Source organism: Malania oleifera, chromosome 8 (assembly GCF_029873635.1).
Source record: "Malania oleifera isolate guangnan ecotype guangnan chromosome 8, ASM2987363v1, whole genome shotgun sequence".
NCBI classification, from domain to species: Eukaryota; Viridiplantae; Streptophyta; class Magnoliopsida; order Santalales; family Ximeniaceae; genus Malania; species Malania oleifera.
The window spans coordinates 107,217,663-107,232,656 of NC_080424.1; the positions used below are offsets into that span (position 1 = coordinate 107,217,663).

The window sequence follows — 14,994 nt, forward strand, 5'->3', positions numbered from 1 at the left end:
ATTAACCCTAGATCGACCCATGAACATTATCATTGTCATCATCATCTGGTCATCATTACCTTTACTTCCCGGCCGGCCGTTCACATGCGCTCCGGTGTCCACATTTAATTTATGTTTTTCCGGCCGGCGAGCGGGGTCCAATTATTAATATATTTGTATGTGTATATGCATATAAACACGCAGAGAGTCATGATTATAGTGAGGGGGCTGGTCTGCAGAAAGGAGGGTGAGGGGGTGCAGCATGTGAAGTCATATTTTGCTTTTAGATTTTTAATTAGTGAATGAGATTAATTAGTATTGATTAATTAGCTAGTTAGTATTCATTAGATTACTAATTAAATTAGTTATACATAGTCTCGTAATATAAACTATAGACTCCTTGATGAGCTTGCTTTCACGTGTGTGAGTACTAAACAATCTCCTTCCATTTAACTTTCACCTTTCTTTTTTTTTAGTCATGTGCTTAATTTTAGGATTAGAGATTTAATTTTTAAAATTTAAGTTATCGGCAATTGATGATCGCTTGTCCTATCACATATTATCGATGACCTTCGCTCAACGATTAGATGGCCTTTAGCACCTGATTCGACAACAAATTATTTGTTGCACCTGATGAATGGATGACTTCCGAATGAATGAACCATCTTCTTTGCGATTCTCTAAATGGTTCGGTGATGAACGGTTCATCTCCCATGGGCGAGCAACACTCATTATATGTATGACTTAGGTGACTTATAATTAAAATTCTTATGATGACGTCGAGATGAGTGATCTGTCTTTGTTTTATCATATATCTAGGCAATTGTTATAATCGGATAATCATTAACATATATTAATATATCTCAGGAGTTGCACAAAAATGATACAAAAAAAAAGAAGTGACAATATATTCGATTCTGTAACTCAAGTTGAACCTCTCTATCAATTAAAAAACTGAAAAAAAAAAAAAGAAAAAAAATTGAAGTTATTTCTTGGTCTCAACTCATCAATATATTGATGGACTGATAATTTACAACAAGAAATAATTTATTGACACTAGCATATCATTCTTAATTTTTTTTTTAAATAGAAGGGTCTAATCGTAAATTAATTGAAATTAGATTTGCTGCGATGCGCGTGATGAACAGGAGGCCGGGAGGTATTGGGACAACTGTAAAGGCGCTGAGGCGTAGTGGGCCTTGAAGTGGGCTTGGGCTTGGGCTTGGGCTCCTTTTGTTTTTTAGTGATACTGTTGATTCTCTCTAATCTCTCTAAAACTTCCACCATACTTGGCCGGTTCTTCGGGTCGGATTCGAGGCAGTGTAGAACCAGCTCGGCCATTTGGGTCGCACCTTTCAATGGGTACAGGTCCTCTAGGCCTGGGTCCATTATCCTCTTCAGCTTCCTCTTCTCCGGCAGAAACGGCCTAGCCCATTCCACCAAGTTTTGGTGCCCGTTGGGCCGGTTCGTGTCGATGGCTCGTAGGCCTGTTAGCATTTCTAGTAGCACCACACCGAAACCGTACACGTCACTCCTTATGTACAAGTGACCTGTCATATTCAATCACATTATTAACTAATATATTTATAATTTTATCAATATATTTATTAGTGTTAGGCATTTTTAGGAGTACGTTATAAAGTTGATTGTTAAAAATATAAATATTTGATAAAATTAATGGGCAATCACATAAGTTAAGTTTTTAATTTAATATAAATAATATTTTCTTGTTATATATTTAACTATAAAATTATAAATAAATATAATATAATTTGTTATTATGCAAAAACAAAAATTTATTAGTTTAATTTTATTCACTTGGGAATTGAACTTTTTTTTTTTTTGGTCATTTTCATTATTTATAAGGGATATAATAGAAAAAGAGACCTTTGAATTTGAATTAGATATGTATCTCATGTCTGATTATATTAGAATTTAAAAAAAAAAAAAAAAAATTGGCTGAAAAAATTATAAAAACTAAACCGAAAAATGAAGTCAAAGTAAACGAAAAATAGTGTAATTGGTATTAAAAGGTAATGAGGCATTACCGGTGGAAACATATTCAGGAGCGGCATAGCCATAGGTGCCCATGGGCCGAGTGGACACATGAGTGTTCCCATCTGATGGGCCTAGCTTGGCAAGCCCAAAATCTGAAAGCTTGGCATTGTAAAACTGCATAGAGAGACAAGTTTGGGTAAAACACTTTTATAATTCTTAATAAAGTGTAGATATAATTTTTTAAAAATTAAGAGCAAAAAATACCATCCTCCCCTGAGATTTTAAAAATAATACAAATCCCTCTTGAGATTTTAAAAATGTCACATACTTCCCTTAAAAATTCAAGTGGAGGTTTGTGTCTTTTTCACAAATTTCAGGGGAGATCTTTGAGATTTTTGAAACCTTAAGGAATGTTTTTGCAATTTTTGAAATTTTAGGAAATGTCATTATTTTTTTATCAAATCTCAAGAAAAGTTAGTGCCTTTTGCTCAAAAAATAATTGGTACTATATTGTCAAGGTTAAGCTTATAAATCTTAACGCATGCATATTTAAAGTTATTTATAATTTTTTTTGCATTTTATTTAGAATTATAAATTCAAATAAAAACATGAGACATTAATACAAAATGCCACATTTTTTTTTTTTTGAAAACAATGATTCATTAAACAACCAAAGAATGAAATAAGATTGAAATTATCCTTACACGCCAAAAAGATGAAAGAGAGGAGTTTTAATAAAGTTTTAAAGAGCAACCAATACACATGAAATTACATAGCGTGCAAGAGAGTTACAATCTCTTTTGATAAAACAAAAATGATAAACTTGAAACTGATTTCTTTTAATATAACATAGGATAGTAAGTAATAAGGATGTGACCAAGTGGCATTAGAGTTGATGATTTGTAACTTTAGATGGGCGGCATCATAAAAATTGAGATGTAAAGTTAATTCTTCCAATGTGCTAATAGTTGGAAGATCAAGTATGTGATCAAGGCCAATAAGAATTATCTAAACTTGGTAGATGGATCTGAATATGGTCACTGAGAGGTAGAATTTGTTTCAGGCACAAGGAATGCAATTCGAGATACGTAAGACAAGAGAATAAGGCTAACTTGAGCAATTGTTGGAGAATTATACTTATTCTCATGAGGGAGACGATTTTCGTTAAAGGGGGAGAGGTCAAATCAGAAACATAAATGGTCAAGAATGCTTCCATTGAGGGGGAGTGGTTGAAACTGACAAATGAGGGAGAAATTATTAAGAATTATATTTTCAAGTTTGTTACACATAGAAAAAATGGTTGGACCTAAGACTTAATAGGGTTAAACTTTTGGACCGAGTTGATGTTCACCCATACGTATCAAGCTCCCATGAAAACTTCTCCAGTGCTAAAAATAATATGTGGCATGGCGATCATTTTTCAATGCTAAACTATGATAGTGGATATTACAATAATATGCAAACATTATTAAATGATGACAACTTGTCCCATTCAATCTGAAACTATTGGATCAAATCCAAGTATTAGATAATATAATCTATAACAACTAATTTGACAAATTTATAAAATCCTGCAATATTGTTATGAAGGCCATGAACTAGTGTTCTTAATGATAAAACCAATAAGTTTAGATGCAGCAAAAGATATCATCATCCACACAAGAAAAAAAAATGTACACATAACATAGTACAACACATGAAAATCTAACCTAAATAATAAAATTAATCAATTATTAGTAAAGATGGATAGAAGATAATCAAATGCACAACAAACTAACACATCTTAACATGACTCACAATGTTATACTTTAGAGTTATGCAATTCAAATCTATAATTGTTTTAGGAAAAGAAAGCAAAGTAGTAGGGAAGAGAAAAAAACTTAGATGTCATGGGATATTGTACCTTCTCCACTAAAATCGTGCCAAATATGCTTATGTGTGGTCAAAAATTTTTTTGTGAAGGGGCACGATATCCATGACATGTAAATTTTTCTCAAATAAAGAAAGTTGAGAGTATGTTGCGGGGTTTATTGCGCGGATAAATTAGCAATTTTAACAAAATATAAAGTGTTTAGTAGGGGTGTTTTGGGCATTTTGTATACCAAAATATAAAGTTTTAGTAAGGGTATTTTGGATATTGTGTATAACAAAATATGAAGTGTTTAGTAGGGGGGTATTTTGGACATTTTGTATCAATGAAGGACAGGACAAGAGCATGAGTCATTGTGCAAGTTGTGTAAGCCAATTGCATATATAATAAAGTTTATTAGTGACTTGTTTGGCATACCAAAATGAGACTGCTAATAAGTGAAATAGAATGAAAAAATATATGATGAAAATATAAAAATATAAAGGCCGATTTAGTTTTATTTTTGGCATATCAAATATTGGGTAAATATAGTAGAAAAGGTTAGTATTTACTTCATCGAGCAAAATGTTTGAGGGCTTGAAGTCTCGATAGATAATTTTCATCCCCGATGTGTGCAAAAAACTGAGGCCTCGAGCTGCTCCTATTGCTATTTTGAGCCGTGTGCTCCATGGAAGGGGCTCTGCACCTTCTGCAAGAACAACAATGTAGAATAATTATACGAGTAAAATGTACAGAGGATTCATTGATTTAGGCAAAATATATATATATATATATATATTTTAATAGAAAATCAAAAAATACAAGGGCTTATTTAGCTAGCATTTTATTTAACAATTTTATTTTTAAAGAAGTACAAAAATATTATCTTACTTTTAATTTTTTAACACGCATACATATTATCCTTGAAGTTTTTCATTATAACAATACTACACTTTACGATCCAAAAATCACACTTATATATAACTGCTGTTTTATATAATTGTGTCGTTTGATCACATAAGCACAAATATCGTATTTAAAAATAAAAAATGATGCAATATTTTTGTAACTTTTAAAAGATTAAAAATATGAAATAAATTTATACTCAAAATCATGGTTTTCTCCTTAGTAGCCTTTCGAGATTTGTATTTCGAAAGTCCTCCGTACACGTGTAGATCCGATGGGTAGGGTAAACCCCACTGATCTCGTACGGGCCTGGATGAGAAATACAAACCTTGAGAAGGCTAATATTTTTATTTTTAATTAATGTTTTCTGTCCTATTTATAGGGTTTGGGGTCTTACTGCGGAAGAGGTGATTTTCCAAGCTTCCCCTCTGCATGTATTCATAGACAAGGAGAAATTCTTTTTCTTCCCAGCAGAAACCCAGCAGCCTCACCAGGTTTGGATGACTCAACATCCCTAAGAACTTCACCTCCGACTGCATCCACAGTATCCATTACACAAACATGTATATATAGTCAATTTCAATTTCTTCATGAAAAGATAATGGCAAGTTAATTTAAAATATTTTTTAAAATTTAAAATTATATTTTTATTAAATTACTTATGTGCCAATGATTTATAAATGCTGTGATTCTAAGATATCCTACAATTTCTCTACAAAATTGAGGGTATTTTAGGAAGAACGAGGGAACAAAATGCAAGCTAATTAACTAAAAAGTGAAAAAAAAGAAAAGGGTTTTACATATTTCCCTTGACATTTGATTTGATTTTTAGGACCCTTATACCCATTCGACCTTTACCATGCTTGCGTTTGTCAAAAATCCTGATAGATTATAGATTTGTGTCTTTCTGCTAAACCTAAGAAGAGGTTGATATAATTTTTGAAATCTCGTGGAATGCTTGTATCTTTTTATCAAAACCTTAAAAAAGATTTGTGTAAATTTTAAAACGAAAAATTCGCATATTGTCAAATCTCAGAAAAAGCTGCCGTCTTTTACTCTATCAAAATTATACATCACACAATCATATATATATATACACACACTAAGACTTTGTGAATTTGAAACTATTAAAAGGTACAAATTTTCTTTCTAATGAATTTATTTTATTTTACTTTGTGGATCTTTTAATAATTTTATAGTAATAAAATAATCCATAATTAGTTTTACTTTTTCAAAAAATATGTCTATTTTGCTCATTTTAGTCAAACACCTTATAAATCAATTTTAATGATGAGCTAAAACAATTTTTACCACTTAAATCAACTCTTTCTTCATCCTTTTCTTTTTTAAAAGTTCCATTTCAACAACTAAATTGGGAAGTCAAATTTAAAAAATTGTTAATGGGGGCAGATGGTCCCATTGAAAATTTGAAAATGAGAAAGACTTTTAGAAAATTAACTGCCCAATTGAAAACACTGCTTTATCTCTACTTTTAGCAATAACAAACTTCAAATATTTAAACTTTTTTAGCAAAATGAATTAAAAGGACAAATTAACTGTAATGACATGATTGGAAGACTTTAAATTAGAAAAACTCTCTCTCTCTCTCTCTCTCTCTCACACACACACACACACACACACACTGTTTTTTTTTTTAAATATAGTTTTTAAAGTTTACTTGAGATTGTGTATCTCGTGATATTTAATAAAATACACCTTAAATTTTAAAAACATGGAATATTTAATTTTTTTAAAATTTAGGTGGATTTGAATGGAATATAATATAAAATTATATTTTAAAGTACAGTTGCATTCTTAACCAAACGCAGCCCATGTTCTAAAATAATAATAATAATAATTATTAGTATTATTATGTATTAGTGTTTGCTATGAAAGAATGCATCCTAAGATTTGACCCACTTACGTGAATTATTGAGATTGTGGTTTGTGGAGGCTGGGTGTTGTACACAAGGCCCACGTTGACCAATGACCAAAGACTCTCCTATTCTCATTGGTTTGGCGAATAGTGAGGAGACTTTTTTTGTCGTTGAATTGGCTAGCAGCTAGCTGCTAGCATTGCTTAATTTTACTTGCTTAATTTTTTTAATAAAAACTTATCCCAAATTGACTTACAAGAAGATAAAGAATATATAAAAAATAATTTATTTAACTTTTTTTCACTTAATAAATCGAACTTGAACCATTCAAGTATGAGCAGAAGTGATGAACAACCAGAAAAAAATGAATCCAATTGAATTATTATTCTTTTATTAATTTATATTTATGCATAATTCATACATAATATATTATTTTATAATGAATTGAATTTAAGAATTTTAACTTGATTTAAGTTTGCCTTTTACAATTATCAAATTAATTGACTTTCACTTGAGTTGTAAGCTTAATAAATTTCTTCAATTGAATTTAGTGGATGAGATAAAGTTTATTTAGCGATTTGAGCTGCACTTAATTTAGCAATTATGAATTAAAGGAGTTAATTGAAATTGAAATTTAAAGTTGTTTAAAATTACCAACCTGCCATTCGTGTAAACCTTGGGAGCTATCGGGTGAGGCTTTCTTGACGGCGACGGGCATGCCGACGCCGACCTTGGAGGGGGCGAGGGTCCGCCGGTCCACCCAGCCTTTGAATACCTGCCCGAACCCTCCCTCTCCCAGCATCGTGTCCGGCCTGAAATTTTTAGTCGCGCTTTTCAATTCCGCTAAAGTGAACACTTTCATCGCCGGAATCGCCATTTTTCCCGCACCACCACCAAAACTCTCCGGCGCCTCCTCGCCTTTAATGCCATTTTCTCCGGCGACTTCGTCCCTTTCTCTATGCTCTGTTTCTGCAATACCCCCACATTAGTCAAACACAATTAGTCAATTTTTCAGAAAGCCTCTCGATCAGATAGACGGTCGAGATTGTGAAACAAAAAACAGAGATTAAAGGATTCGTTTATCAAGTAATTGATCAATTGCGTACCAGCAGCTGGAGCTGGAACTCTGATGTTGCTTGATGAACACGACCAATGATTGTCAATCCTCCGAGCTCTCAAACAATTCCCCATCTCCCTCTCTCTCTCGCCCTCTCTTCCTCTCCTCCCCTGTCTCTCTCTCTTTGAACTCCAAACTTCGGCGAATGAAAAGGATTGTATATTTATATGCAGGAAGTTAGGCACGATCATACAATTTCCATGTTCCCACCTTGTTCCCGGAAGGAGGTGTGAAGGAAAAGGGTAAACAGTGGGAAAGGAGAGGAAAATCTACACTCTCTCTCTCTCTCTCCACTCTGTTGCTTCGTCTGCTTGACTGGTTCCAAAAGCGAGGGTGTGAATGTTTCTACGGTATTGGCGTTACTTTTTGGCTTCACCTGTGATTATTTAATTAATTTGTTGTTTTAAATTAAAAATATATATTCCCAGAAACCCATGGCCCATGGGCCGCGTTCTTTACGGAAATATTTAAAAAGAAAAGAAAAGAAAAGAAAAGAAAATACAATTATAGGGTAGATGACATCATATTTACGAAAATAAAATCAATTGAATTTTAAAAAGTTAGTTTTAGTGTAGAGAAAAAAATTTAAAATGTGTCGAAACCGACTTTCTCCCCTGCCCCCCTGCACCCCCTTCTCGGGGCAGGAAGAGACAAAAAAAATAAAATAAAATTAAAAGTCAGAACTGACTTTCCAAAAGTCAATTCTACCATGCATCCCTCCTAGGTCCCCCACACTCCCTTCCCAAGGTCTCTACACGACATGATAAAAAAAAGAAGAAGTGAAAGTTAGAAACGACTTTTCTAAAGTCGATTCTAACATGCATAATAAATTTGTGTGGCTTTTTGCCACATGTTGGCTTCCTGCCCCTTGCGCACTCCCTTCCTTGGCCCCCCTCCCATTGCATGCCCTCCCCCCCACTACCTCCCTGCAAGCCCCCTCTTCGCCCACCTCGATATCCTATTTATTCTTCTTCCTTCCCCTTCTCCCTCCCACTTGTCATCAGCCTGATTAAAATACTTTTAATAGATGATTTTCGAGTATAGTGGAACCAATTTGCCATTCTATTTTTCCAAGGAAGGGATCGTTGGAAAGGAATCCTCAACACCACTTTAACCCGACGCTAAACCTCTGAAGCCACCTCACCTTAAAAAAGATTATGATTAATGTTTTTCTGACTTCTCTATACGCACCAATCACAAGCCGAAACCATCGATATTCTTTTGGCCTGAATTCTATCATCTATAACCAAGCATCTAAACCAGGCTCTCCATAAACACATTGAGATTCTTCTAGACAATAAAGAATGCCAAAACCAGTCATTCCACACAAAATTATCACTTTTACTCCTCACTGCCTCCCACACCGTTTTTGTTGAAAATTTACCATCAAGGGCAGGCTTCTAGACGAAAATATCGTACCCACTTTTACCAACCGACACCTAATGCAAAATTTCCATTATTTTATCAACATCAACCAATTCCAATAATAAATCAGAGTTCCAATTATTATTCAGCCAACAATCCTTAATATACAGTTTCTTGTTCACAATATCCTCAGTGCTCACAGATAACGGGTTTGATGGCAGCCACCTATCGAACTAAAAAGAAGAGTTCCCACCTCTCACCAAAATTTTAACATTATCCATAACTTCCGAAATGGTGGTCATAATTGATTTTCAGAACCGAGAGTCATTTGGCTTCCTCTTTCTTATTAATAAATGATCATTTCAGCAATATTTAACCTTGAACTGCTGAGTGAACATTTTCACTAATTTACTCTTCCATCTGCTCTCTTTCAAGGGTTAGTACCTATGTTGTTAGTGAACGTTTTCACTAATTTGGACTTTTTGCTTTGATTTTATACATTCATTTCATTTGATATTAAGGTATGTTTATGATTATGATGTATTTATATTAATATATTTTCTGAGATGATGGTTCTACTTTATAGTCGAACCATGTAAATTGTTGTGTCTTCTATAAATTTTTTGTTTTGCCTTATTCTGATTTAAAAAAAAAAAATGATACAAAGATGGATGATGTAAGACTTGGTTGCATTTTAATTAGAATTTTGAAGTTAATAGTAATGAATTTTATTTAATATATTATTGTTAAGTTAATTTTTTTGGTAATATATATTAGAACTTCTTTAATACTTAATAAACATTTTCACTAAGGATATGTTTATTTCTTCATATCTTTCCATAACATGGATCCCAGTTTAACCGATCCTTCACTCTTAACGTTGGGGGCTCTCCATCCCTCGCATAAGGTATTGGAAGAGGATCATTGTGATGAATATAAAGGGCGTCAGTATGCACACACACTAGAGACATAGTGGCATTCGGATTCAAGGACCATTCGATGGATTCGTCGATCGAGTTTCTATCCACTATATTAGATTCGTACATTCGACTTAACCACCATATGATTAGCACATTACTGGAGCGTTGAAGGTTTGAGACTCACACGTTTCACTTCCCTTGCGGCGAGGCAATAGTAACACTACAGGATGTCGCCATCATTATAGGATTACTAATAGACGGCGACGCTGTTATGGGCACCACACGATAAGACTGACCTAGTCTTTATTTTAAACTCATTGGATGCAAGCCCCATTGGCTGAAGCAAACGATCTGGCTTCTCCCTGCTGATGGTGTAGATGGATAACGATCTATCAAGGCTTGATAATGATGCATTAGAGGAGTGAGCGATGCAATACGTTTGATCGTACATATTACACCTCATATATGGCTTGTTGTTCGTTAACAAGTCATAGTACTATGCCTCCTTGATGTTATTGCTTCTCCTCAGTGACTTGGAGATGATGTCCAGGTATAACTGGGATAGCGCCGCACTTGTGTGACTATATAAGAGATGTGTTAGGTTGGCCGTGGGGGAGGGGAGCACACTTTTGTGATGCCCCATGAAAGAAAAGCTTAAAAGAATTAGATGTTACTGCCCATATCAACAAGGTGCACCTTTCTTTTTGGGATCCTTCCTATAAGAACTCCACGGTTAAGCATGCTTTGCTCGGAGTAATCTTGGGATGGGTGACCTTCTGGAAAGTTTTCTCAGGAAGTGTATGAGTGAGGACAAAACACACTTAAAAAGACACGTGTTGGTTTGTGGGGCCAGTCATTAGTCCGATAAAACCCACCCCTTTGTTGTCTAGTCCAGGTGGAGGAGGAGAGACGTAGTGCTCCCTAGAAGACCTAGGTTGGGGCGTTAAAAAATGGTATCAGAGTTGATTACCCAGCCGGAAGTGTGATGAGATTCACATCACTTGGGTTTGGAAATGTGGGTTCGCAACGAGAACGTTGCATTCTGTAAGTGGGGGAGGATGTGATACCCTGTGGAAGAAAGGCTTACAATGATTAGATGTTACTATCCATATCAACAAGGTGCGCCTTTCTTTTCGGGAGCCTTCCCATAAGAACTCCACGGTTAAGCGTGCTTGGCTTGGAGTAATCTTGGGATGGGTGACCTTTTGGGAAGTTTTCTTAGGAAGTGTGTGAGTGAGGACAAAACACACTAAAAAGGACACGTGTTGGTTTGTGGGGCCAATCATTAGTTTGATAAGGCCCACCCCCTGTTGTCTAGTCCAGGTGGAGGAGGAGAGACGTAGTGGTCCCTGGAAGACCCAGGTCGGGGTGTTACACACTTAGTTAGAGGACCGTGAAGCGGATGCCCTTCATTGCTCCCATTAGACTTGGCATACCACATCTTCCTGCTGATGTCGGCAATTGATCGTACCCACTTGCCTTCAGGTTAGTATGTGTTTTACTTTTCATATATTGAAAATTAAGTGTCTTTTTTACATTGTTAAATAATGACAAGTAATGTCCAACTTTGTGTGAATATAATATATTGTAGGCGGCGAGCTTCATTTCATGCTTGCATGTCCCCATGCATACTCTAAGGTCAAACCGATATGATATTAACATGATATGTGAGGACAAGGTAATTTATCTTTATTACCATTGGAATTGTAAATTATCATTACTTAATATTGATTATTGTTCTTACATATATCGTTTGTTAGCAGTTTATATAGATGTCATATATAATGGATATCTATGTGAGACTATTGCATATTTGCTTTAGTGTGTAAGAAATATTTATATTATTTTATAAATATTCCCTTAAGGTGATTCACATTTCACCTTTATTTTATGGTTCCAATAACCACATTAAGTGATTGTTTACATTCCACATTAAGTGCACTTGGTGGTTATTTACCCAATGAGTGCATGAATTAATTGTCTTATTAGTGATAAAGTTACAAACTCTTCATATTTTTTCTTTGATGGATCGAACTTATGAGGGAGCACAAAAGTCATAAGAGTTATGTGAAAGGTCCCTAGTCTTGCCTATAAAAGGGCCAATGTATTCCATCAATGTTATCCCATCAAGTCTAAGGTAAAAACTAGAAGATACTTTATAAAATTATAGTTTTCTTTTCTAGAGATTGAAGTAGTTCTTAGTAGTATATTTACAAATCAAGTACAATGGACGAAGGTACAAATTTCTTCCGCTGCTCATGTTTTTAACATGTTATCCTATTTGATATTCTTTCATTTGGTATCAGAGCAAAACATCTTAGCCTATGCTTGATTTGTAATATTGACTCTATTTGGAGGTATCTTTGGGCCAAATGGTTTTTTCACCTAAATCACTAATCAATCTTGGAAGTCAATATAAATGTCATGTGACTTGATTTAAATTTCGGGAGTAGCCATAACATTCCAATAAAGCAAATCAATTTAAAAGTTTGTGTCACAATATGGTTATTGATATTAAAAATTGTAATTAAGTTATGAAGTCGGTGACCCGACCCTATAGGGAAGTTGTTGATTTAATAATTTAGTTCGCATGAGAAAGTAAATTTATCAATGTAGTAAGGTTGCCCTAATGCCTTTAGGATAATGGGTAATTTTTGTCATATTGATTAAATTTGTTTGTCTTACTAGTAAATTCATGCGTTTTGCAACTTTGGCTGTAACGACCCTAAAAATAATATATATGGAAGTGTAAGATAATAATAATAATAATAATAATAATAATAAATTATTAATTAATTAATTATTATTAAATTGAAATAAATAAATAAATAATATAATAAGATATATATATATATATATATAATATTAATATAATATAATAAAGTAAAGTAATAATATATATATATATATGAAATCAAGTTCCTAAACTCAATTGCAATTGCAAATTGAGAGCCCTCCCTAATTCACGCCACTCTCTCCCTCCTCAACCCTTCTCCTCTCTCCTTGATTTCCTCAACCAAACATGCGCCGATTGAAGAACCGAAAATACCACTGGGTTCCATTCTCGGTCACCAACATCTCAGTACGAAAATTATGTTATGAAATTTGTATTGATGCCAGTGGGTGAGGTATGCTCAATACGGAAATTATGTTATGAAGTTTGTACTGATGCCAGTGAGGGAGGTATGTTCAGTACAGAAATTATGCTATGAAGTTTGTACTGATGCCGGTGGGGGAAGTATGTTCAATATGGAAATTATGTTATGAAGTTTGCACTGATGCCGATGGGGGAGCTATGCTCAGTACGAAAATTATGTCATGGAGTTTGTACTGATGCCGGTGAGGGAGGTATGTTCAGTATGAAAATTCCAATGTGAAAATACATATACGTAGATTTACGAAAATAGAATTACTTTTTTAGCTAAAAGTATGCTTGAGAAGAAATGTGTATTTTAAGTTGTATAGGTGTGAGTTATGATATATATATATATATATATATATATATATATATATATATATATATACAGATGTCTTTTCAGTTAAAGTTAAATTAATGGCTATGTTTTGCTTAAGTAAGAACTCATCTGCCACATGCTGATAATAATCTATTCATTCTTACTAAGAGGTGTCTCACCCATAATTTAAACATTTCAGGAAACCAAGATAGACCAGTAGAGAGAGCTCCGAGGTAGAGGAGACCATAGTACCCTAGTATTCAGGGTAAGTGTTTGAACTAGGGGATGTGTTTTGTGTAACCCCTAGACTATTTTATAGATTGTTGGGGATGTATATATATATATATATATATATATATATATATATCTGTGTGTGTATGTGTGTGTGTGTGCATGCGTGTGCGTAGAGGTCTTAGCACTCTGGTATTGTATAGCATTTCAGATGGTAATGTATATTGGGCTCAGACATTGTATGTAATCCGTTGCATGGATAGTATGTTTGGATGGACTGAATACCCAGTACCACCCCTTAGGGTTGGGTTATGTGTAATATATGGTATCAAAGTTAGTTGACAGATGATGATTGATTATTATTGTTGAAAAAAAAAAATGATAGAAAAATCAGGTCGTCAAATTAGCCCATAGGAAGGTGGAGTTTACTATATAAATATTTTAATATTTTATTTCATAACATTAAAGTCATTTCTTGGTTTTTGCAGTTTTTTCTTTAGTTAATAGTGCACAACATGTTCTAATGCTTGAAGATAATAATTTTTCGACATTCTACTTGCGAGTAATGATTTGGGTTTGCTATATGAGACTAAGCAATTTCTCTCTAGAAATTTTGAAATGAAGGATTTGGGTGAAGTCTCTTATGTCATTGGCATAGAGATTCACAAAGATAGACAACAAAGAATTTTGGGTTTGTCTCAAAAGACTTACATTGAAAAGGTTTTAAAGAGGTTTGGTATGAAAAACTGTAAGTCCTCAGTATCTCCCATAGTCAAAGGAGATAAACTTTGAAAAGACCAGTCACCCCAACATGCATTGGAAATAGAGTAGATGAAAGACATTCCATATACATCTATTGTGGGAAGTTTAATGTATGCTCAAGTTTGCACTAGACCTGACATAAGCTTTGCCGTTGGACTGTTGGGTCGATATCTGAGTAACCTAAGATTCCAACATTTGGTAGCTGCAAAGAAGGTGATGCGATATTTGCAAAGAACCATGGATTACATGTTGACTTACAGACATATAGATTTTTTTGAAGTAATTGGGTATTCAGATTCAGATTTTTCCGGTTGTGTAGACTGCAAAAATTCAACCTTTGGATATACCTTTCTTCTTGCTGAAGGAGCTATATCCTGGAGGAGTGGGAAACAGAAAATTATTGCTATGTCTACTATGGAGGTAGAATTTATAGCCAATTATAAAGTATCAACACAGGCCTTATGGTTAAAATTTTTTATCAATGGTCTCTAAATTGTTGATTTTATAAAAAGACCGACAAAAATTCTCTATGATA

General features: G+C 34.0%; 1 protein-coding gene across 2 annotated transcripts; it reads right to left on the minus strand.

The window, feature by feature from the left end:
- Nucleotides 1-860: 860 nt before the first annotated feature.
- LOC131162210 (probable serine/threonine-protein kinase PBL11) lies at nucleotides 861-8,061 on the minus strand. 2 transcript variants are annotated; one of them, XM_058118443.1, is made up of 6 exons: nucleotides 7,716-8,061; nucleotides 7,268-7,578; nucleotides 5,130-5,265; nucleotides 4,399-4,535; nucleotides 2,028-2,151; nucleotides 861-1,529 (listed from the first exon to the last, which is right to left on the minus strand). In XM_058118443.1, the coding sequence occupies exons 1-6, from the start codon at nucleotides 7,915-7,917 to the stop codon at nucleotides 1,087-1,089; spliced, it is 1,353 nt and encodes a 450-aa protein (XP_057974426.1). In that variant the 5' UTR covers nucleotides 7,918-8,061; the 3' UTR covers nucleotides 861-1,086. The 2 variants fall into 2 exon arrangements, with proteins under 2 accessions (XP_057974426.1, XP_057974423.1); XM_058118440.1 differs by having other exon boundaries at nucleotides 4,399-4,532; nucleotides 7,716-8,017.
- Nucleotides 8,062-14,994: the final 6,933 nt, after the last annotated feature.

Coding starts and splice junctions, on each gene's coding strand:
- LOC131162210 (XM_058118443.1), bottom strand. CDS start 7,917: ATGATCGTGCCTAACTTCCTGCATATAAATATACAATCCTTTTCATTC. Junction 7,579..7,715: donor AGTTCCAGCTCCAGCTGCTG/GTACGCAATTGA, acceptor GGGGTATTGCAG/AAACAGAGCATAGAGAAAGG. Junction 4,536..5,129: donor GGAAAATCACCTCTTCCGCA/GTAAGACCCCAA, acceptor TTGTTCTTGCAG/AAGGTGCAGAGCCCCTTCCA.